This window comes from Phragmites australis, chromosome 4 (genome assembly GCF_958298935.1).
Source record: "Phragmites australis chromosome 4, lpPhrAust1.1, whole genome shotgun sequence".
In the NCBI taxonomy this organism is placed as follows: Eukaryota; Viridiplantae; Streptophyta; class Magnoliopsida; order Poales; family Poaceae; genus Phragmites; species Phragmites australis.
This window is the reverse complement of record NC_084924.1, coordinates 44,629,521-44,655,044: the sequence shown is the minus strand read 5'-3', so window position 1 is coordinate 44,655,044 and position 25,524 is coordinate 44,629,521. Positions and strand designations below refer to the sequence as shown.

Genomic DNA, 25,524 nt, shown 5'->3' with positions numbered 1-25,524 from the left:
AGAGCCGGGTCTTTTCCAACCCTATCCTCACCCAAGCGACCACAAAGATCAAGCTATGGTTCTTACTCAAATCGTGGGTAATACGAACTCCCCGTAGCACTCTACAATAATTGGGTGCTCTACGGGTGACCTCTTGCCATCTAGAAGCACAAAGTTTCAAGAAAAAAGATTGCAATTCGCAGCTTGGCAAGAACTCAAAATGCTCAAAGAATTTCTTTTTGCTCTCTTGCTCCAAATCTCACTCCCCAAGCTAAACTCACAAATCTTAGCAAAGATTGGGCACTAGAGGGGTTTGGGAGGGCTATTGAATACTCTAGAGAGAGTAAATGAACTGGTGGTTCAGCAAGCATTGAATGAGAGGGAGTGAAGAGGTTTATGGCCAAACCAGGAAACCAACTCACACACTTCTCAAAGCGTGACTTCCGATATTGACGCATGTCCTCCATCTTGCAATCTTGACCGCTGGTAAGTCTCTCCCGCTCCCGATCCCTCGGGCCTCCTTGTCACTTACACCAGCATCCCCTTTACTTGACTTTATCAATACGCCGTCTTCATCCTTCACCTCATGCTTTGCTTGACTTCCATGTATACAGCTAGCTAGGATCACCCTTTGACTCCGCCCGGCCTCCTTGATCATGTGGCACCAAGCCTCCCGCTTAGCCCTGATCACCCTATCTTTGGCCGCCAAGTTGCAACCATCACCTGCACACCATGAAACAAGCAAACATGCATCTACAGAACCATATAACTTCATCATATGTTAGTCCAAATCAAAATCAAGTTGAAAAAGATAAGACATGACAAAAATATGAACACCGGATGGTCCCGCGTTAACACCAGTGCAACACCAGACCATCCGATGAGTACAATTCTATTAGAGCCTGGTTTGCATTCCTCTCTGGAAAAATTAGTCCGGCGACCACATCTGGTGCTCACACTGCCAGCACTGGACCATCCGACGCCTTCAACTTCTTCTCCGCGCTGGAAAAAAATTGCTCTCTGGAAAATATGCTCCGGTGAATCCTCTGGTGTTCAACCATGCTCATCACTGGACCATCCAGTGAATACATCTCCACTAGAACCCACTTTGTAACATCTCTAAAAATATTAGTTCAATGTGCACCCATTGCCAACATTGGATCATCCGGTGTATTCTTCTAATTCTGGCCCAAAAACTTTACTTCTACAGTAGTTAGTCAGGCGCTCTCTGACCCAAGCACCGGACTATTCGGTGAAGTCAAAAGACCCTCACATCGGACTATCTGGTGAGTGAAAATTGCCCGCACCCGGGACAAGAACTCCACTCCAATTTTGGTTAGCCATACACATAAACACAAGCAAAACAACAAACCAAATCAACACATGAGTCAATCACTCATCACACTAGATAAATCAAGGAACATCTCAACTTGGTTTCTCAAAAATGAAAGGTAAAGTAAATTGTGTTTGATTGATTGAATGATGCCTCTCAATCGGTCAGGACTCTCTCATATTTAAAGGGTGGCAAGTATTTGCCATATAAGACTATGACTCCTACTTCACACTGAACAAGGCTTACAGATATGATTTGGCAATGCCTTCTGATCTTCAAACTTTCTATAACTAATATATTTTTCCTAGTCAACCACGTAAACTTCCATATATCTACCTGAGTATCCTTTATTGCAGTTTGGCTTTCTTGGATTCGACTATGTGCTTGACCCTAACAGCTTGCTCGCATACCACCTGCTCGATCCGAACATATGCTTGAAGAACGACTGCTCGGCTCAATTACATGCACAAATTTGACCAATCACTACTCGGTCTGACCAGCTCCTCGGACTTAACCAACTCCTTGGTCTTGACCACCTGGTCAGAGATCATCGTGATCGAGGATTACCGTGGTCGAAGATCACCGTGGTGCCTGGTCGAAGATCACCATGATCACCTACTCAAAAATCATCATGGTCGCCTAGTCGAAGATCATCGTGGTCACCTGATCGAAGATCATCGTGGTCACTAGATCGAAAATCAACTTAGCCAGAGACCACATTAGCTAGAGACTACCTTCACACATTCGACCAGGCCCAACAATATCCAATTAAGTCGATCATCACTGACATGACCACTATAGATGTCAAATCTTGTCATCAACACATATACCCCTGTTTTTGGTAAACAGACATGTTTGACACAAAACAATATCCTTAGTTGTACCTCAGAACAATAGTAAACAACACATGGCTATGTTTTATCCAAGTACGTTGCCACACACTAGGATAATATTTCTTTAAGTTTGTAATTTTTCATCCGTCATTTCATCAATCTTGTCTATCATTAGATCATAGTAATCCATCGCCGACATGTTATTCTGCTAGGCCAACCTCAAAGCACCAAGGTTTATTTCAATAAGTAGTATAACCTCTTATCCATAAACAAGTTCATACGGTGTTACTTTAGTGACACCATATCTATAAATATGGTGTGCCCATAAAGTCTCCAATAGAATTTCGTGCCATCTTTTGGGTGCTCCTATATTTTCTTTTTGATAAGCTCAATCAAAATTTTATTACTAGATTCAGCATGACCATTGGTCTGAGTATATTATGAAGATAAATTGAGAAGCTTAATCTTCAATGACTTGGCAAATTCATATACCTGATGTGACTATGGACAATATGCTCCAAAATAAAACTGATCACCTCCTTGTGTGTCATATTCTTGAGAGGAACAGCTTCAACCCACTTGGTGAAATAATCAATAGCCACCAAAATAAAGCGATGAACTTTAGACGATGCAGGATGTATTTGACCAATGAAATCCAAGCTCCATCCCCGGAACAGCCATGACTTAATAATAGGATTCATCATAGCAGCATGAACTAATTGAATATCACAAAACTTTTGGCATGCCTTGTATCCCTTATAATAACTGAAGTAATCATTAAGCATAGTAGGCCAATAGAATCCAGCTCTTTTCAATAACTACTTCATCTTGCATGCTGGTTGATGTGTGCCACATATGCCTTCATATACCTCTCCTATAGCAATTCTTACTTGATCTGAATCCAAATACTTGAGAAGCAAACCATCTACAACTTAGCGATATAGATCATCATTCGACAATGCATATTTGAAGGTTTGTCACAGAATCTTTCTATCAGCACTTTTGCTTAGATCCTTCAAATAATCAATCAAAGATCTTCTGCGATCCTTAGATTCATCCACTTCAACCTTTTCTCTCATAGGAGAAGACATAACTGAACCCAAGAACTCATGTTCGGCTATACAATGACCAACATTTTTAAGCATGAGTCTTTCAATCACAAAGAATTTGCCTCTATCAACTTGATAACCAAATGCTTGTTGTGCTAAGTCATTAGCTCTAAAATTATCATCTCTAGACACATGACTTATAGCAAAATCATCCAAGATGGCAATGATGTCTAGACATTAGTCAAGATAGCTATTTATAATTATCAGAAACTTGCTGCACAACTAGCAATGAATCATCAAAAGCATTTATATTCTTTACACCCATGAAAATGAAAATTTCTAATCCAAACAAGAGAGTTTCATATTCATCTTGGTTATAAGTGAAAAAATACTCCAAATGACAAGGTGTTTTAAAAACAGCATCTCTAGATGAAACAAAAACAAGACCAACACCTTATCATACCCCACAAGACAAACCATCAAAGTAAAGTTTCCATGGTTTAACAAATACATAGTTGATTTCTAAATCATGCTTATCATCAATCTAAAGGTCAATAATGAAATTCGCCAGAATCGGGCCTTTCATAGATTTTAAATACTCATAAGTCAAATCGTATTCTATAAGTGCATAGGCTCATTTGCCAATTCTACCACTTAAAATTGGTTTTTACAACATATATTTGACCACATAAGCTTGACATGCTACTACACAAGTACTAGATAGCAAGTAATACATCAACTTCATGCAAGCATAATACAATGATAAGCATAATTTTTCAATAAAGACATACCTCTTCTTCGCTTCCAAGAGACGTCGGCTCAAGTAAGTAATTGTGTATTCCTTGCCATCAATATCTTGCATCAAAACAGCATCGATCACGTCTCTCCCGTATCAATATACAACTGAAAAGGAAATCCAACTTTAGGAGCTCGAAGCACCGGAGGAGTAGACAAATATTTCTTGATTTCATCAAATGCAAGCTGTTGTCCCCCCCCCTCCCCCCCCAAAGCAAATTTGGACTCATTTTTCAACCGAAGTATGGGCGTGAAAGCACTAACTTTTTCGGATAGATTTGATATAAATCTCCTCAAATAATTTACCTTACCTATAAATTTCTGCATATCTCTTTTACATGTAGGTGTCTAAACTTTTTGTATAGCCTCTATTATAGTAGGATCTATCTATATGCTCTTTTATGTATTATAAAGCCTAAAAACTTTCCAGCCGACACACCGAAAGCACATTTGAATGGATTCATTTTCAAACCACCCATTCTTTCAAAGGCTAATCTCAAATCGGCTAAATGATAATCACTATCATCCGATTTAATGGTTATGTCATCAATGCATACTTCTGATATAACTCCAAGCAAATCATAAAAGATTAAATTTATAGCCCTTTGACAAGTAGCACCGGTATTTTTTCAATCCAAATGTCATAACCACCCACTTGAATAAACCAACAAAATTAGGACAACGAAAAAGCGTTTTAGACATATCTTCCTCGGCCATAAAAATTTGATTATAACTAGCATTCCCATCAAGAAAAATAATTATTCTATATCATGAAGCATCATTAATTAACATGTCGGCTATAGGCATAGGATATTCATCTTTAGGAGTAGCTCTATTCAAATCTCTAAAATCAATGCAAATTCGCAACTTACCGCTATTATTCTTCTCAACTAGAATAATATTGGAGATCCAATCCGCATATCTGCATGGCCTAATAAACCCAGCTTTCAATAATCGGTCTATCTCCTCTTCAATTCAATCATTTTAGGATTAAACCTACTAGGTGTTTGTAAAAGGCCAAAATTCTATTTTAATGGGCAACTGATGTTCTACCAACTCTTAGTCAAGCCCTGACATCTCATGATACTCCCAAGCAAAACAATCGATGTACTCTCTGAGCAGCTCGATCACCTTAGTTTTGTAATCAGCTTTCATATTTTTTTTTACAAACATCGTCCTTGGTGTAGTACCATTACCTATATCAACTTCTTTTAATTAATCGATCGATGAAAAACCTTGACCTAACTTATCTCACTCATCTAAGTCCTCAATGACTTCACAAATATCGTTCTTACCTAAATGATATCATTACATACGCTTTTGTAACTAATCTAAATTCCTATCTCTACACATTGATATGCTACATCATTTAACTGATTATCACAAACCAGCTTTACATCCACGAGTACAAGACCATCTTTAGAGACACTAATAAAGTTATAATCTGAAAGATCAAGTCCCAACAAGCACTTGGCATTGTCATATCTCCAATCGACTGAAGCATCGGTCAAAGCAACATAGGCCAAAGTATCTGCGTGTACCACTTCTATATCATTGTCTACCCATTGAATCAAAAGCTGATGCAAAGTAGAGGGAACACAACCATTTGCATGAATCCAATCCCGTCCAAGAATAACACTATAATTATCTTGCACCTTGACAATGAAGAAGACGGTGGGTAATATCTTGCTTCCAATAGTAAGCTTCATAGAGATAACACATTTGGTCTCATTAGAATCACCCGTGAGCACTAAGTTAGTCTTTATTATTTCATCACCATCTCTGTCAAGCTTCTTGAAAATTGAATATGGTATCAAATTCACTACAGCTCCACCATCAACTAGCATCCTTGAAATCGACATCCTATTAATATGGCTCTTCACATATAATGGCTTCAAGTGCTGATCTATCTAAAAAATAGCTTCTCTTAGCCCCAAATCCAATTGAGCCACTTCACCTTTCACTACGTAAGAAACTAACAAAAAAAGAAACCACATTAGTGACGGCTGCTCAACACGCGTCACTAATATCCTATTAGTGACGGGTCCAATAAGGATGCGTCACTAATGTGTCTTCTGATCGAGACCAGATATAGACCCATTACTAATGAGTGGTCATTAGTGATAGATCGTAACATGACCCGTCACGGATGATAATAGTGACAGTTCAAGTTGTGATCCGTCACTAATGATAAGGTCATTAGTGATGGGTCGTCCTAGGCTAGTCATTAGTGACGGTTTAAGTTGCGACCCGTCACTAATGACTAGGTCATCAGCGACGATCCGTCCTAGGCCAGTCATTAGTGACGAGTCACAACTTGGCTCGTCACTAATGATCCACTCATCAGTGACAGATCGCCCTATATCAGTCATCAGTGATAGGTCAACTTATAATCCATAACTAATGACCAACTCCAGTCATTAATGATGGTATTCACAAATATTTTTTATTTTTATTTTATTTTTTTCTCACCTCAGCAGCACTAGAATACGAAATTTGGCAAAATTAGTCATTAGTGACGGGTCATGGTTATGACGCATTACTAATGACCTTTGGTAAAGAAGGTTAAAAGAATAAAATATTCAATTTCTATCATAACTACGTGATAGCAATGGTTGTAAGGTGTCTACACACGCGAGGAGGAGGTCACGGGTTCGATTCCCATGGAACGTAAACTTGAAAACTATGTGAAAAAAGTGTGGCTTGTGAGGCATATGAGATGGGACTGCGTTGGGATGGCTCGAGCAATTTTTTTTTGACTTTTTTATGTCCAAAAAATATTCATCAAGATTATAACTTGTCAATAGCGACAGGTCATGGTTACGACCCATCACTAATGACTGAAAATTAGTGAAGGATCGCGGTTATGACCCGTCATTAATGATCTCAATAGTGACGGGTCATCACCCGTCACTAATTACCTATCATTAGTGATGCGATAAGAATGACGGGTACAGGACCCGTCACTAATAACTTTTTTCACGTAGTGTTATTCTATAGCACGAAACTCCGAAGGTAACATAAAAAAACATATTGATATCCATACCTTTAGTCGGTAAAGCATCATTAGTTTGTACCGGTGAATTACCATAATCGATCAGTTTTTCATGTTCCTTATCATCTCGCATAGGCATGTGTGTCGATGCTGGTGTAGAAGCTGGTGTAAGAGCTGATATTGGCATGGTTGTAGTACCTTGCTTTGGCCTCTGCACTTATTTCAAGGGTTGCATTGGTTTGACCTCATTGAAAGTATCATCCCATAACTTTTCACCTTGTTTCTTCATCAATTCTTGCTTGCGCAGCCACTGCAATCTTCACTTGTTTGTGTGAGATAAGCCTGAGGGACACCACCTCGATTGTACGTACTTAGAAAGTGGCTGGTTGCTGCTTGCTTCATGATCATTAGCCTTTGGAGCAACTTGGACAGCAGTAAGTATATGTTTAGACTTGACCAAATTATTACCAAAGACAATCGGTCCTTTGCCAAGTTTTTCAGCAACTACTCTCATTGAGCCAATCTCAATAACAACTCAGTAGCAGTGATCCTTCTTGTTTGATCAGCATTACACTCTGAACTTTCAGTGGAAACACTTCTCTCTTTGGCCCAGTATATGTTCTTCACGACTTTAGCGTGTTGAACATCACTAGACCGATTTATGCTTCCCGATTGGTCATGGATAGGGCATGATATCCTATCAAACTTCGGCCTCCGTGGTGCTATCCATCCGGGATGAAAAAGAGGAAATTGCATGGGAGGAGGAGACATCCACATACCGTCATAACCCCACGTCGGGCAAGGAGTAAATGGCATAGGAGGGAGTGCCCATAGCAATGATGCTGATTGCCCAAGTGGAGGGTACATGGCAGTAGCAAAGTCTTCCTGTTGTCGATGATGATCACGCGCTACCTGCTAAAAAGGTGATCGTGGTCACTTAAACCCACTTGGTCGACTCATATGTGCTCGGACGGCCTTGTCTTTCTCATATTTAGACAACAACTGGTCGAAGGTGGGTTTGAACTTCTTAGCCTTGTCATGTCTCCTCACTTCATTGACCTTCCACTTGCCAACATCCGGCCTTTTTGGTTTGATCATCCTTGGCTTATCATTGTGATTATGCCTCTCGGTGATTGAAGTGTGCAACATAATCTTGATTGATTCTTTACCTTCGGGAGTTTTGTCAAGTAATATTTCTCTTAACAAGCTTCTGTTTTCCTCCAAAGGGTTATGTCTTTCTTCACTAACGATTACATTTTTTCCTTTAGTTGTTTCGGCTTGATCTGGCCAAAATAGGATGCTTTTGTCTTGGAAATCGAACACATTAACCGAGAACGGTTGTTTGTCTACCTACATATCTACAAACTTCAATCGTCCTTCATTGATGGAGGATTGAATCTGTCGATGTAAAACATTGCAATAGTTAGTTGCATGAGAATAAGAATTATGAGATTTGCAATAAGCTCATCTCTTAAGCTCATATGACGGTGGAATTACATGATCATGAGACAACTTAATATATTTTTTTTCCTGTAGCAAGTAATAAAAAATTCTATCACACTTTGCTACATCAAAAGTAAATTTAATCTCTTCTTATCGATTCTTAGGAGGCACCGGCTTAATAGCAGAGCAAACGAATGGTTTGAACTTAGAAAATCAGGCCCATTTGGCCACACACATATCAATGTCGTCATCGTTCGAGTTCTCGAACTCATACTCGAGTACGTGAACATTAGAACGATCAACTTTCACTTTGTCATTTGGCCTCTAGAAATTTGTAGACTCTTTAACTCTGCTCTCTTGAACCAGAGCTCTTAGCAAGACTTGGCTAACATCATGAAAATTATAACATTCTAGCTTTTTCTTAAGATGTGACAATAAACCTGAATAAGCCAATTCGACCAAGTCTTTCTCAGAAAGCATCAAGTTAAAACACCGGCTCTTTGTATCTCTAAACCTCCTAATAAAATGGGCCACAAGCTCATTGCATTTTTGCTTAACCGATGTTAAATGTGAAAATCTCAATTCAATGTTAGAACTATAAAAATATTCATGAAACTTCTCTTCTAGTTGAGACCACACGTGTACATAATTAGGAGCGAGGGATGTAAACTATGTAGAAGTAGTTTCAGATAATGATAAAATAAATAATCTAATTTTCAGGATATCATTGGAACTAGCTTCACTCAATTGAGTGAGAAACTGACCCACATGCTCCCTAGTGGTTCTATTATCTTCCCTGGTGAATTTCACAAAATCATGAACTTTTGAAACCACGAGTGTATGGGATTGTGTCATAGTGCTCGGGATAAATCTTTTGGTATGCATGAGCTTTTCTTCTAACCTCCACGCCGAATTGTTCCCTTAGCATGGTAGCTACTTGTTCTCGCATGATTTCAACATAATCGGCCACAGGCTGAGCAGGGTTAGCTATTGGCCCAAGCTGTGATTTGGGAAAATTCGGTGTATAGAAAGTAACAGGAGGTGGCGCAGCAAAACATTCTGTAGGTGTCGGCCCATAAGGGATGCCTGATCCTTGCAGTGGTATAGGCGGAGCATTATATGCCACGGTTTGGTAATAAGGTGTCTGCACATTGTGATAATCTTTGGCTCTATAAGCTTGAGCCAAAGTTGAAGCCTGGTGTTTAACATATGGTGTTTGATACGAGTTTTGTGTCACATCAGTTTTAATAGCGTGAGAAGTGACATGATTAGGTGCAACACTACCTATATAATTTCAGCCATCATGAGAGTTATTCCAGTAAGCATAAGAAGCACTAGGTAATGTATTAACGACAACATAAGAAATTGAAGCATTAATATTACTAAGAACAGGGTGTTTCAAACCTTGTTCCTCGTGTATTTGCAAAACTAAAGGCTTAATCCTCTCAACCAACGTATCATCAACCATATTTTGGACACTATTAGCCATAGTTGCACATACAGATTGATCGATCATATTAGCAACATCATCATATGAGGGATGGGGTTGAGCACTTACAGTGGTTGGTACCTTAGGGTTTTGGATGGCGGGCGATGGAGAATCTTCCTTCTTGAACATGCCTTGTTGAGTCTTTACATAGCGTGAGAGTAGCTATTACCGATGTTGCTCCAAGTCGGCCTCGATCGCCAAACACGCTTCTTCCGGTAACTCGTCATAGGATGCCATGATGATATTATCTTTGTCAATCTTTAAAGTAGACATGTCTAAGGCTTTAGAATTTGGTTAAAAGGTAGCCGAAAGCTTTGATTCCCCAGCGGAATTGCCAAAAAGTGTGTTGACATGAAAATATACCGCGCCAAATACTAAGCACCTCGTGTGCAATATCCGGTGAGCAGCACCCAGGATACCCCAGTTGTGGCGCTACATCATCGAATCTTCGTCGTCACCCACACTTGAGAGGGACCCCGTCCGAGCGTGGATGGCCGGCGGCTTGTCTTTGTTCGTCGAGATTGAGACCATGTAGCAATGTAGATTGGAAAAAAAGAAAGCGACTATAGGAGCTAGACAAAAGAGATAAAAATGAAAGGTAATGTAAATTGTGTTTGATCGATTGGATAATTCTCAATCGGCTATGACCCTCTCATATTTAAAGTATGACAAGTTTTAGCCGTAAAAGATTAGGACTCCTAATTCAAACTGAACAAGACTTACATATATGATTTAGTTATGCCTTCTGATCTCCAAATTTTCTATAACTAACATATCTTTCCTAGTCGACAATGTAAACTCCCATATATCTATCAAAATGTCCTTTATTGTAGTTCGGCTTTCCCGAATTCGACTACGTGCTCAACCCAAACATCTTGCTCGCGTACTGCCTGCTTGATCTGAACATCCGCTTGAAGAACGACTGCTCAACTCAGTTACATGCTCACATTTGACCAATCACTACTCGATCTGACCAGCTCCTCGGACTTAACCAACTCCTTGATCTTGACTAACTCCTTGCTCTTAAACAACTCCTTGGTCTTGACCACCTAGTCAGAGATCACCGTGATCGAGGATCACCACGGTTAGAGATCACCGTGGTCGAAGATCACCATGGTCACCTAGTTGAAGACCACTATGGTCGCCTGGTTGAAAATCACCGTGGTCGCCTGGTCGAAGATCACCATTGAAGATCACCTTAGCTAGAGACCACCTTAGCTAGAGACCACCTTAGCTAGAAACCACCTTCACGCATTCGACCAGACCCAACAATATTCCATTAAGCCGATCATCGCTAACATGACCACTATAGATGTCAAATCTTATCATCAACACATCTCCATATTTTTGGTAAACATACATGTTTGACACAAAACAATATCCTCAGTTGTACCTCAAAACGATGGTAAGCAACACATTGGCTATGTTTTATCTAAGTATTTTGCCACATACTAGGATAATATTTCTTCAAATATCATCCGTTAATAGCTTTATGCAATTCTCTCCTTGCAAGGTTTCTAACAAATAGGAATTTTTAGGAACGATACTTATAACTTTGTATGGACCTTCCCAACTGGAGACCACTTGTCAAACTTATTGTCCATTGATCCAATCGGCAGGATAACTAACCAGCATGTAAAAGTAACAATTTTCTTTTCTTCAAAAAAAAGAGTAGCTTTTTTCCATGTAATGTCCAATGCTATGTACATACTTCTCACATTTCATACATTTCTCTTTATGACTGTTCTTTGAGTTTGGGATTTTGGATATATCAGAGAACAGACTCCTGCTTGGATAAATTAAGAAAAGATTCACTGAAAATGATCAAACACATACATATGCTAGTTACTGTCATCAGACAAGCACACACATACAAAATCTGAAGGAAAGTTGAACAAGAACAAAGAGCCTACATGAACAACTCATAGCTACTACCACTAAAGTTGACCATGCGGAGGAACTGAAACTTGTGAATAGACTTCTCTAGCTATTGAGGTCTCCCTGAAAACAATAAGGAGAATTCGGAGTCAACTCAGTTGGTCTATTTGCACCTTAGAGATATTGTTCTTTTTTAGGTTAGGTCATGACCTAGCAATAGATATAAGATCAGCATTTGTTGTTCCATTGAATTTCTGGTGAACAAGAGGGCAAAATGGAGCTTCCTCCCCTAAAAACAAATATATACAAGGAGCTAATAGCTCGATCAGTATTGACTTCATAAAACATAGGAATATTTTACCCCAGGAGCTAGCCATGTAGTAATAATCTTCACAATGGTTACGTAACTTTATTTTTACAGAACCGGAAAAAAAGATACCGGTGCAGATGATCCCTTACAAGGAGTATAGGGCTGTTCAACTAATCTCGTTTAGTACGGTTACACAACTCATTGGAAGACTTGATCAGGGTCTCAGGTCGGCATAGAAAATTCCTCGGCGAACTGCAAGCCATGAGTAATGCCGGTGAAAATCCCAATTAGAACAGTTTTGTACTGACGACGAAATCAATCTCCTCCGTGCAGCATGCACATAGGACTGTACAGGTGGCATGCAGGTGTGGACATCACAAACCGAGCTTGTCCAAGGGGACAAACCATGACTAGCTCGGGACCGCCTTAACAGCTAGAGAATCTGTTTGAAACTCAACTCAGATTGCTTCCGATCATGGAATACATTTTCAAAGTGGACCATTCGGGCATCAGTCTACCTTCTTTTTAAAAAAAAAAAAAAAGAGAGGAGCAGGCTACTTTTCAACGCCTGCCTTTTCGACCCAGCTAGCAGCTGATAGAGGCTCTCTGATTTCTATAAATCCGGCATTGCTCACATTGTGCTGTTGCCACCTTTGGTTGTGCTCCGCTCGACACTGCAAACACGTGTAGGAAGGAGCTCATCCTTTTGTCCCCAGCAGCTAGCAACATCACATTCTAGCTCCCAGGCTTTCTGACTAGCTAGTCCAAGCTCCATTCATGCCACGGGCAAATATGATCTCCAAGTACTGCATACAGTATACTACTTATTTTTTAAGTTTATTTATGCATGCAGTGTGTGGATGATGCATGCATAAGGATTTCAAGCCATTTAATCGTCTCTACCTTGTTTGATCCTTCATGCAGACTACTTGAGAAGGCTGCTGTCCATCCACTGGATGTTGCACCTCATGTGAAGACTGGAGGTACTGCATGCGTACACCAAGATCATGGCATGGTTGTGTCTTTGTTCCTCGTTGCATTCTTGACATTTCATAACGTTTAATTTCTACTACAATTCAGCTTCTCGGACGAGCGTGCTTCGCAATCCAAACATGGAGAAGCTTCAGAAGGGCTACTTGTTCCCGGAGGTATCAACTTAATCTTTCTTCAACTAGCGTAATTCACCATGCTATTTCACAAACCTAACGTGTTAATTTTTTTATCCTCCTTTAGATTAGCATTAAGCATGAAGCTCACCTGAAGAAGTACCCAGATGCTAAGGTCATCAGCTTGGGTATCGGCGACACAACTGAACCCATACCGAGCGTCATAACATCGGCTATGGCCGAGGTATTCTTTGTTCTCTGAAGTTTGCACTTTTCTTTTTTCTCTTGAACAAGCATGCATGGGAACGATCTTTAATCTTAACGAAGATAAAGGTACATGAGGTGTTTGAGCAAAACTACGAGATTTGTCATCAGATATGTAAACAAGGGAAATGGTTGGCATGCAAGGCAAAACCTTCCCAGCAGGGATATGGAACTATCACAGAACTATACAGGAAAATGCTTGGCTGGTCAATTATTTTGATGTAGTCAACAAAGTTGATTGGATAAATAAGATTATATCATAACATCAAAGTAAGATCTCAACTCAAAGAGGAATGTTGAAATATTGTGCAAGACTGACGGCTCTAGCTGTGATGATTCGTTTGTAACTTTGCACAGACACTGCAACGACCAGACCTACTATACCAATCAAATTGTCCGGATCCAAATATATAACCGATATGGATCAGAGTAAAGTTGCTAATTTAGCATATGCCAAGAAACGTTTGAAGAAAACTAATTTGGGAATAAGAAGATAACCATGGCAGTCTCTTATCACCTGCCATCCTCTTGAACAAGAAATGAACTACTTTTTTGGGCTATTTATCTTTCTAACTTGTTCTCTGTCCTAGTCCTCACTCTGAATAGACCATTGTCCTAGGTTGCCATAATGCCATTTACCATCATCGAACTATTTGTTCCTGCTGTTCATCATGCATGGGTGCTCTGCAAAATACCAGACCAATTCTGCAACAAGTTAACGTTACATCTTTACTCTAGTATCGGATCCTCACACGTTTTACTAGCTAATGCAGAAGAACTTTCGCCCTAGTAGAGAAGAATATTACGTTATGATATCTAGTAAGTGCCAAGATTCTTCTCTGCTCCATCATCCCGAAAATCAGCTGTATATGCACCCATCTTTTGACTCGTCAGAACCTAAATCCATTGCCATTTGTTTTACATGCATGCTGCACTTTTCTTCTGAGAAACGTAAAAGCTCCTTTCTTTATCACGGTTGGTTTTCCTCTTGTTTGAGACCCTGATGTACGTCACTGTAGCTACATCATGCATGACCTCCTAGTTCTCGCTATTTTCCACATGTACTGCCATTTGTTTTACATGCATGCTACACTTTTCTTCCGAGAAACGTGAAAGCTCCTTTCTTTATCACGGTTGGTTTTCCTCTTGTTTGAGACCCTAATGTACGTCACTGCAGCCACATCATGCATGGCCTCCTAGTTCTCGCTATTTTCCACATGTACTGCCATTGCTCCTGCAATTAGGTACAGTTGCAGGTCAAGGAATATTAGGAGAACAGCACCAGTCATGCATCTCTAATTGTTCCAAGATCGATGAGAGTAGGATAAGGTGCCATTCATGGCTACTTTAGTTGATCATATATAGTATATACTAGTGTATCTATATTGCTCTTGGTGACCCCGCACATTTGGTAACATCTGTGAACTGGGTACAGCTCCTGGCCAATCCTAAAATAAACAACATTCGAGAGAGCGCCTCCAAATCATTGGTCAATGGATGTCTTCGGCAGTTTTCAGATCATGGTATGCCGTATGTTGACATCAGGGGACAAAAAGGAGCATGTGATGCCATGACTGCGACCCTAGAACAATTTTAAGCTTGCTTGCTTGACTTTGGTGTGGATTCATGCATGTCTAGAAGACAAGAACCAATCTCATTCCAATGCATAATATTTGTCAAGATTTATATGATTACACGAGAATAACTACATAGGTGTTTGAAAGACAATTTATTTGGAATATTTTTCTTCTCTTAAATAGGTTGCACCATGTCATGTTGGATTTATAGAGGCTTAAAAGTTAATTTCCTGTCCTATTTTTGCAGTATGCACTTGCGTTATCCACTCCAGAAGGATACCAGGGTTATGGGCCAGAGCAAGGTCAAATGGTAATATAAAAACTCTGAAGTAGTTAATCTTGAGCTCATATCACCTTATTCCTGTAGAAGAAAAAGATTATCACACGATACGAACCTACAGCAAGCCCATTTGGCAGTTCACTGAAACAAGATCTGCTTTGCTTTGCGAAACAATTGCAGAATCTGCGTAAGACCATAGCGGAGAAAGTATACCCAAACATGGGGATAAGAGAGTATGAGGTGTTCGTTTCGGACGGAGCGCAGTGTGACATTGCACGCCTTCAGGTACCGTACGCACGAGGTGTTCAACAGCCCAGCTTGCGATCTCCATTGCTAAAAGTCTCGCCTTTTCCTTCCCTGTGTGCGCAGATGCTTTTCGGATCAGACGTGACCATTGCTGTCCAAGATCCAACCTTTCCGGTACGTCACAATCCATTCTCCGTCGCCAGATGCCTGTTGCCGTGCTTTCAGATTCCGCATTCGGTTGCTCGATTCACGTGTGCGCGCGTGATCTCCATGTGCAGGGCTACGTGGACAACGGCGTGATCATGGGGCAATCCGGCAAGGCGGACGAGGCCGGCAAGTACGCGGGCATCGCGTACATGCGGTGCGCGCCGGAGAACAACTTCTTCCCGGACCTCTCCCGCGTGCCGCGCACCGACGTCATCTTCTTCTGTTCGCCCAACAACCCGACGGGCCACGTCGCGTCCACGGCGCAGCTGCGGGAGCTCGTGGACTTCGCGCGGCGGAACGGCTCCATCATCGTCTTCGACTCGTCCTACGCGTGGTACGTGTCGGAGGTGGCAGGCAAGCCGAAGTCCATCTACGAGGTGCCCGGCGCCAGGGAGGTGGCCATCGAGATCTCGTCCTTCTCCAAGTTCGCCGGGTTCACGGGCGTCCGGCTCGGTTGGGCTGTGGTGCCCGACGAGCTCCGGTACGCTGACGGCTCCCCCGTGGCCCGCGATTTCGACCGCATCGTGTGCACCTCCTTCAACGGCGCCTCCAGCGTCGCGCAGGCCGGTGGGCTCGCCTGCCTCTCGACGGAGGAAGGCCGGAGCGCCGTGCAGCGCGTGGTCGGTGTGTACAAGGAGAACGCGCAGCTGCTGGTGGAGACGTTCGCGTCCCTGGGCAAGGAGGTGTACGGCGGCGCCGACTCGCCGTACGTGTGGGTGCGCTTCCCGGGGCGCAGGTCGTGGGACGTGTTCGCTGAAATCCTCGAGAAGACGCACGTCATCACCGTGCCGGGCAGCGGGTTCGGCCCCGGCGGCGAGGGGTTCATCAGGGTCAGCGCCTTCAACAGCCGGGACAGGGTGGTGGAGGCCGTCGCGAGGCTCAAGAAATTCCTCGCCTGAGGACCCACGTATGCGTACATACCTAGTCACGGATCGTGTTGTGATGATGTATACGCCGATATATATACTTCGTGATTATATATGTATGTATGTATATACATATATACGTAATCAATAACATTGCTATGCGCTGATGATGCGCTGACACGTATACTAGTACAAAAAAAAATTGCACGACCTGCAAGTCCTATATATACATGGCACATGTATGTTCATTGCTTAATTTGGAACTATCATACTTTCCACATGTCAACCCGTCCATTGCCTGAAGAACTGAATTTAGTGCTTCAAGAACTCTGAAAAACGGGAAAAACTACGTACCGCCTTGTAAGTCGGTTGCTATTAAGCCTCCTACCCAATCCACGAAATTATCCCAATCGACAGGGGCGAACCCACGTTCAAGCTCAGGGTGCATAGGACACAGGTAAATTTTCATTTTCAAGTGATCAATTATATACACCACATCCATGTAACACCTCTTACTCTCTTAGCTCATCAAGTAAAACACCTAGACTAGAGGTCTAATAAATAGGAAATCCGGTCATTTGAGAAGTTCGGATGATACAATTCTTAGTTAAATTCACCTTTTCTTTTCATAGCTTGTGCTACACAGGTATTCACCACATGAGTACAAGGATTCTTTTCGAACCATGAATCCACGATCAAAGACGTAAAGACGACTGAAATTTATTCTGATTAGACAACAAAAAGATCCTACATAGCAGGCGCTTACAATTCACTTCGCTCAATTATTGTAAAACAGTTTCCAAGATCCTACCATTTTGGCACTTCCTTTTATTCACTTTCACTTTCTTCCTCGCTTTCTTCATCTTGGTTGAGGTTCAGGTGGTTCAAGTTCTCCTCGAGAGGTGGCAAATCGCTGTCAGAATCACCTTCAGATCCTTCTTCAGTGCTTTGGCGTGATTTTTCAGCCTCTATGGCACACAAAATAATTAAGTAAATCATTACCTGCACGATCAATTTTATTTTACAGATGGATAAGTTGTGGCTAAAACCGTATTACCAATTACAGGTGGCTTTGGAACACTTGAGCTACTTGATAACCAGGAGTTCTGCACATTGATTATCTCAGAGCCATTTTCACATTGGGCGTATGCTTTCAGGAGGTCTCTGCACATCATTACAATGGAAGGGTGTGAAAGCCTGGCCTAAATACATTATGTAAAAGGGACATATCTAATATGAAGAATCAAGGCTTGACAATCTAACTGCATTAACATTCGCTGAACAATGATGTATGTATACAGGACATAGTGGATAGTCCTGGCGCCATCCTTGATTAGGTAAGCATTCAGCATGTGGAATCAGAAAAGAAAAACTTCATCTACCTCATTTTAGTTTACATGTTGTAGCTCGGAAAAAAAATGTTATACTGTTCACGCATCCATTACTGCCTCTATCATTAACTGGTAGATTGATGTACAATAACTTCAGTAACTACAAAAAATTTCACTGCCAGTCTGCATATGATACTTCAAATATTCCAGTTGACTGACCTGTTTAGAGACAAGAACGAGTGACCCCACTTGAATTTCCCCAGCAGCAGATGTGCTGTATCTTTCTCCCCACTGCAAATATGTATATAAAATAAGCTGACACCTGACAGTAACTAACTGCCATACTGAGCTACAAGTTCATAAGAACTACATATTCCGAACAATATTGTTAGGTAGGCTAGAAAATTTACCATATTATGAGGGCAGCTGACAAAGCTTCCACACAAGACAGTTCACATGGGCGGCCATAGTTCACAGGGTTTGCTGCAACCAACCATGGCACTGCAAACATTAAAGCATAAAACTAATTCCATTTAATGAATCCACTCTGATTTACAAGAGGTAAAGCATATTATGACGGGAACCACTTAATCAAATAGGTTATCTCTTGAGAGCATAGATATTTGGATTAAAAAAACATGGAAAAACCTCTTTATATCAAAACAGGCCAAAGTAGCAGTCCAAATTGCAAAAGAATGGGATCATACTTTAAACCAAAGGAAAGATTCACAAAATGACCAAATCTAGAAATAATAGCTGGTTTTAAATTACACAGAATCAATTTACGGAAGCATCTTATTGGCATGCCAATGCTAGGTTTCATGCAGAACAGATAGGACTTAGGGGAGAGTAACCCCAAGGGCCACATAAAAAAATGATTATCAACATCAAAGATGCATTGTCTTATCAAAGTTATTTAGATAAGATGATTTTACATAGACGAGGAGCGCCACAGCGGAGTTTCACAAAAGGGACATCACTTAAACGTGCCCAGGAACAATCAACCACAGCCAATCCCTTTCTTTGCACAATAGGATGATCTGCCTTAGATACACATTGTGTCCCAACAGGGCTGAAAGAAAAGGAAAGAAAACAAATGTATCACAAAGACCAAATTTACTGGAGCTATATTAGTTTCTTTTAAAAGCTATACATGATGGAAAACTTTTAAATGCATAGCTTATAGAAGTACCTGAGAACAACACCACCAAAGCCATTGGTCACTCGCAACTCCTGGAAAACAAATAGCAATCGTCTCAAGAACAGTTAAATTTTTCATATCAGAGTGCTAGTGTTGACAAAATGTGTGTTTACGAGAACAAATTAGCCACTAGTTCCAACAGAATGAGCTTGAAGATATCGAACATTCAGATTCCCATGTCCCTATATCCATGTGTTTGCAGCATTTGTACTTTTTCAGGTACTTTGTCAGATTTAGCATGTAGAATGGCTCTGAGAGGATGAAAATGGTTTGGATATTGGTGAACCAAGTGGTGCATTACCTTTAAAAGCCCAAATCTTGAAAGCTTACGACCAGTGCACCTTTTAACATCACATTGCCCAAAGTCCTATACAACAACAAACACAAGAGCATTGTCACAACTCACAATGTCAAATGAGCATCATATGATTGCATGCAAATTGCACCTACCCACATTGCAATCTGGATTCTTGAACCTTTAAATTCTTCTTCGGTTTCTTCTGCATAAAAAAACAAAATGATCTTATCAATAATAAACTTCGAGTTTTGACTTCTGAGGAACGATGTACGGTGATTTCATGAAGCTGGTGAATCCTTAAAATGGATTTAGTGATTTGAGAATTAATTATATAGTATACTTACAAAGTTGTAACTAGGGAAGTCTACTTTAGTTTAACCAAATTCCAGTAGTTTGTAGCCTTGAAATAACTCTGGTCATGTTTACTGTTATGCTCCAGGAGTCACACAACAAGGCAAAAGTTGAAATAATTGACAGTTGAGACAAACAGTTCTTTGTTTTTTCATGTAAACGTATCTCAACATCATACAGTAATTTATCAATCGTACACATGTTTAATTCACAGAACATCCATAAATACCAGAAAATATGTACCTTCCTGCCTTGGAAGTGATGTCCCAGGACTGTCATCCCTGAAATTGAATATAAAAAGGGTCATTTTAGTCCCATTTTGTTAAAAAAAACACTATAATTGTAATCCACAGCTGCTTAAATTGAAGTAAACATTATCCTCTCTGCAGCAAGTACAGTACAAGAATGCCAAATAAACTCAAAAGAATGCATATATCCCAACAGAAAATTTAACATTTAACAAAAAGGCACTCCTAACTGTCTCTAAACAAGGGACTCTATAATTGATTCGTCTCTGTAACACTACCTAAACACCGGCAAAATCTAGTGTAGGCAGAGCCACAGGTCGCGTGTTATTACCACGAGGCTTCTTGCTTGGTGCGGCGTGAAGACGACGAGGAGGATCCGCGGCCCCGCCTGTGGCGATTGTATCCCATCCTGTCCTGGATGGCTTCCCGGCGCCGGCAGCGATCCTTAGAGGCGGCGGCGTTGTTCGGCTCGAGAAAGGTTTTTGAACCTGTGGCAGGAGAGCACTAGGGGCGCAGATGCAGACCGCCGTGCTGGCTGCGATCCTCTGTCAGCGGGCTGTGCCGGTGCCCACTGGCTCCTGCGGCGGCGGCGGCGGGGGAAGGGATCCCTCAGGCTCAACGGCGCACTCGCGCTGGTGACTCACGCACACGAGCGGCTCGGCGAGTGCGAGGTTTGCGGTGCCCTAGCGGAGGGGTCTTTGCGGGCCTTCCTTGTCGTCCTAGAAGTCCGGCCACTTAAAACCGAAAGCAAATAGAACCTGGCCCGTGATGACGATAAATGGGCTCTAGATTAGGCCCGCCCACACGGACATGGGCTAGGGAAGCGTGTTCCCGGCCCGTTACAGACACGAGGCGCAACGTCGTTGCATGTGGGTTAGACGAGCAGCAGCCACTGCATGTGGGCCCCAACACAGTCACTGCACCTGCACCCCACGCCAATCAGTTAGCTCAAGCGTTACACCTTTTTTTTTAATCTCCGGAATAGCAGTAAACAATGGTAACATCATAAGTTTTAGCAGTTAGAAGATACTAAAATTCACTCTTTTTAAAAAATCTAATTATTTAAAATCACATAAAATCAAGAAAACGTATATTTGAATATATATATATATATATACTTGTTTGTATACATCTAAATATATTATTTTGGTCAAGTATTTCAGAGAGCACGAAATTAATTTTTAATTTAACCCCTGTAATAATTTGAATCATATGTATTTTTGTTTATTGTGTTTTCATGGTTCTTGAGTGGAGTTTTGAATTTGAATGTCTCTCGAATTCAATTTTTTTCCTTTGATTCCATTCAACTGTCAATTTAATTCAATTCTTTTGAATTCAAACCTCTCTCAAATCCCGAGGCTCCAAGTCTGAATCTTTTTCCTAATTCAAATACCTTTATTTGAGTTAATATCAAACTCAATTTCAAGTTCAACTTCAAGTATTCTTTTTAAATCAATCTCAAATCTAATCCAAATCCTAATTCAAATAAACTTATTTGAATTAGTACCAAATCATATCCAAAGCCAGATTAATTCAAATTCTCGTTGATATTGTATTCGAATCATTTGAGATATATTCAAATACATTCCAATTTAATCATTTCACAAATCCAATTAGATTCAATTTACTCAAATTGAATCTTTACAAATCAAATATATTCATTGAATTTAACCTCCATATGTTCGCTCTCTCAAGATCTTTTCATCTCTCTCGCTCTCTCTCTCATCTCTCTCCCTATTCTTCTCACCGGAGCAACCAAACTATCATGCCACCGTGCCACCACTCTCCTCTTCCATTCACCCCCCCCCCCCCCCGCCTCTGATCTTTTCACGGGGATGCAAGAGCCATCTTCTCCTGCTCCTCTCTCTTCATCCACCTGCAAAAGAGCACACAACCACCACCATACACACAAGCATCCACAACACTGAACAGGCACAAGCACATCACACAAGCAATAGTGCCAGCGTCACCTTTTGCTCCTCTTCGCACCCCTACACGCACAGTAGTCTCGGTCGTGCTCCTTTGCACCACTTGGTAGTGGCATCATGCCACGCCAACGTCATTCCCGCGCGTAGCCATGCGCACCGTTGCCATGAGCATCGGTCATCTGCACAGTCGAGCCATTCTATCCCCTTCTCTCTCTCCTCTATTTTCTCCTTGCCTCACAAACATCGTCATTCAGCCACACAAAATTGCCGACGAGCCCCGCTGCGACGCCCAGCTAGCCCAACTCATGCGTGGCCCGGCTGTGGCCCAACATTGGTGTCACCTCCCGCTGTTTCGCTGCTGCTCGGTTCGCGCAACTGCTGGAGCACTCTACCACGTTGCCGCCATTCGGCTGCAAGACCACTGCCGCTGTGCGCGTGTGGCCACCCACATCGTCCTTCATGCGTCGTCGCTCGACCATGCGCCACTCATTGTGCTGCTCACGCTCGTTGTCCTGCCTGGTGCTGAGCCAAACCCGCCATGGCGCCAGGCTATCACTTGCACGCGTCATTTTCGCGCGCAGCCACCGTGACACCGCTGCTCCGCCTATGCTACCGCTCGTGTGGGCATTGAAGCCGAGTGTCCCGCACGCACTGCGCCACTGCCATACATGTCGCGCCGCAACACCCTCCGCCACCCACGCCCACACATCCTTCCACCGTCATGCTCACTCCCAACCCAAAGCTCCACCGCACCACCTGCTGCCCGCACCTCAAGCCACCACCAGAGATCCCTCCGCCCTGACCGGCTTTCCCCGCCCTCGCACGCTACTGATGAGCCCCATCTCTGCCAACCACCTTCCCACCCTGGCTCCTCTCTCCCCTGGCGCGCCCTCACCTCCCTCTCTCTTCCTCCTCTCCAGCCTCCTCTCCCTCCAATCTCTCTCCTTTCTCTGTGAGCCGCACGAACAGAAGCCTCCGGCCTTATCCACCCCCTCAGACTGATGGTGGGCCCCACTAGCCAGTCCAACCAGTCCACTGGTGCAGTCTACCATGGGCCGCCCTTTGGCACCAGCCTCGATCAACCAAATCACGGGCCAAGACCACAACACTATGCAGACCAAGCCCACCAATCCAGTACACCATGGACCCCCTCACAAACCTCCCTCCGGTCCACAGCTCTATAGACAAAGTCCATGAAACAGTGCTCCTCATTTTTTTCCAAGATTTTGTTTTCGGCAAATATTCTGAGTGCCATAACTCCTTCGTTTTAACTCTGATTCCGGTGATTCTTTCACCGATGTTCCTATAAAATCATAATCTACCTCCCTTCCAAACCTTGTAATTTTTTAATTTTGTTTAATTTTCTCATCTGATATTTAATCATATCTCAATGTTTAACCTTGAATTAGATTTTATCTTTTATTAAATAAAGTTGAGTTTAATTATTTCAATAGACATGTTTAGTTTATAATCGTAGATTAGTCACTTATGTTAATCTAGCTTAAATGTAGATTTAATCTTTATGTTAATTAAAGAATAGTTTTGGTTTTAGAATAATTAAAGAATTAATCTTATAATTAATGTTTAGAATAAATTATTAATTCATGCTTTAATCTATAAGATTTAATCTTAGTATAATTAATGTAATAAAATAACCAATATAGCTACTAGATAGATAAATAAATAAATATCTTCTGACTGGCTGGTAAGTTGTGGATCCTAGTCCATGAGACCATCGCTCGCTCCTTTTAGATAATTATTTTATTTGAAGTTTGATATCGTTATGTTAAATTCTGTGTAGATTCAGGGACTGATACAAGAGGTACAGGGGAATCCGAGATCAAGGTCCTTACACAAACATTATTGATAGCTGAGTTCCAATCATACAATCACCGGCAGGGATTAATAAAATTTTGCCAAAATTTCATGAATTTTGGAAGAAAATGAAATATCTAATTCAGGAATATTCTTTCACTGACACATAGGACCCACGAAGCATATGACGAAAAATATCCTAAATTTCTATGAAATTTCGCAAATTTTGGTCTTTCCGCTGGTCAATATTTGCATTTGTTCTCCTCAAAATGCACCTGATAACACACGAATTTTTCGCTGATCAATACTTTCATTTGTTCTCCTCCACTATCGAATTGTACTATATTAGAGTTGTTGTAATTTAGTTTGTTCTTTGAAGTGACAAGTCATTAGTAATAGCTGATCAGTATGCGTCACTAATGCACTATTAGTGACAGGTTAAATGGCGACCCGTCATTAATATGTGGCTTGGGTTAGGACTCGGCCAAGACCTGTCACTAATGAGGGGTCATTAGTGACGACGAAGGAATAACCCATCATTAAATATAGTAGTGACGGGTCACCTTAAAACCCATCATTAATAATGGAGTTATTAATGACTGGTAGAGAGAACACACTTGTCGGTGACATGGGAACCAGGGTCCCCGAGTCCCGAGGCCAGGACAGCAGAATGCCACGTGGCGCCTTCCCTCGGGGACTATTTCCCCGATTTCCCCGAGGACCCGAGAAGGCAGTTCCGGGAGAGGGCGCTCGGGGCTATAAACAGTGGCCCCTGAGTACCCGAGTTCCCCGAGGACCCGAGAAGACAGTTCCAGGAGAGGATGCTCGGGGCCATGAACAGTGGCCCCTGAGTACCCGAGAAGGCAGTTCCGGGAGAGGACGCTCAGGGTCATGAACAGTGCCCCCCCTGAGTTCCCCGAGGACCCGAAAGGTAGTTCCGGGAGAGGGCGCTCGGGGCCATGAACAGTGGCTCCCGAGTACTCGAGTTCCCCAAGGACCCGAGAAGACACAGTTCCGGGAGAGGGCGCTCGGGGCCATGAACAGTGGCCCCCGAGTACCTGAGTTCCCCGATGCCCAAGAAGACACAGTTCCGGGAGAGGGCACTCGGGGCCATGAACAGTGGTCCCCGAGTACCCGAGTCCCCTGAGGACCGAGAAGAGACATATCCGGGAGAGGGCACTCGGGGCTATAAACAGTAGTCCCCGAGCACCCAGAGTTCCCCGAGGACTTGAGAAGCCCCTTGCCGGTGGACCCCACAAGGGCTCAACGGTGAGGTGTCAATTAGTGAGAGGCCCAATGCTGCATTTAAAAATGAGCGTGGCCTGTCACTTCCAACCACTCCCCCCACGCCTGTTGTCAGTCCCTGCCACCGCTCGTCAGGGAGGCGTGGGGGCATTTAATGCAACGGGTCCCATCGCACGTCATCCTGCACGGCTTGGAGATATCGTCACTGGGCTCGAGGCTTATCACCTGCCCCCCTGTTGTGTCAGGTCCACTCTGACCGAGCGGGCATGCGGGGTGGTTCAGCGGCTGCCCGGTGGGGCCCCCTCCTGCAAACGGCTAAAGCCGTGCGTAATGGGCGACAAGACCGACCGGGGACGCACTTTTCAACCCCTGTAATGCCGAGCTACAGCCCATGATGGTTGCTTTCCATTTATGGCTAATAGGGACTCGTGCCCTCCTTTCTGGGCATGCCAAGCCC

The 25,524-nt window shown here is 42.4% G+C and overlaps 2 protein-coding genes across 3 annotated transcripts; one reads left to right on the top strand and one right to left on the bottom strand.

Annotated features, from left to right (window-relative positions):
• Nucleotides 1–12,768: 12,768 nt before the first annotated feature.
• On the top strand, nt 12,769–16,893 carry LOC133914456 (aminotransferase ALD1 homolog). The gene is made up of 8 exons (XM_062357559.1): nt 12,769–12,907; nt 13,029–13,087; nt 13,185–13,252; nt 13,338–13,454; nt 15,299–15,361; nt 15,512–15,616; nt 15,701–15,751; nt 15,856–16,893. The coding sequence occupies exons 1-8, from the start codon at nt 12,882–12,884 to the stop codon at nt 16,681–16,683; spliced, it is 1,317 nt and encodes a 438-aa protein (XP_062213543.1). The 5' UTR covers nt 12,769–12,881; the 3' UTR covers nt 16,684–16,893.
• A 349-nt stretch (nt 16,894–17,242) lies between these two features.
• LOC133916733 (uncharacterized) lies at nt 17,243–20,784 on the bottom strand. Of its 2 annotated transcripts, none has more exons than XM_062360544.1 (10): nt 20,411–20,784; nt 20,075–20,112; nt 19,633–19,682; nt 19,484–19,549; nt 19,174–19,214; nt 18,917–19,053; nt 18,392–18,482; nt 18,201–18,272; nt 17,708–17,814; nt 17,243–17,618 (listed from the first exon to the last, which is right to left on the bottom strand). In XM_062360544.1, exons 1-10 carry the CDS (start codon nt 20,485–20,487, stop codon nt 17,479–17,481), a joined length of 819 nt encoding a protein of 272 aa, XP_062216528.1. In that variant the 5' UTR covers nt 20,488–20,784; the 3' UTR covers nt 17,243–17,478. The 2 variants fall into 2 exon arrangements, with proteins under 2 accessions (XP_062216528.1, XP_062216529.1); XM_062360545.1 differs by having other exon boundaries at nt 19,633–19,679.
• Nucleotides 20,785–25,524: the final 4,740 nt, after the last annotated feature.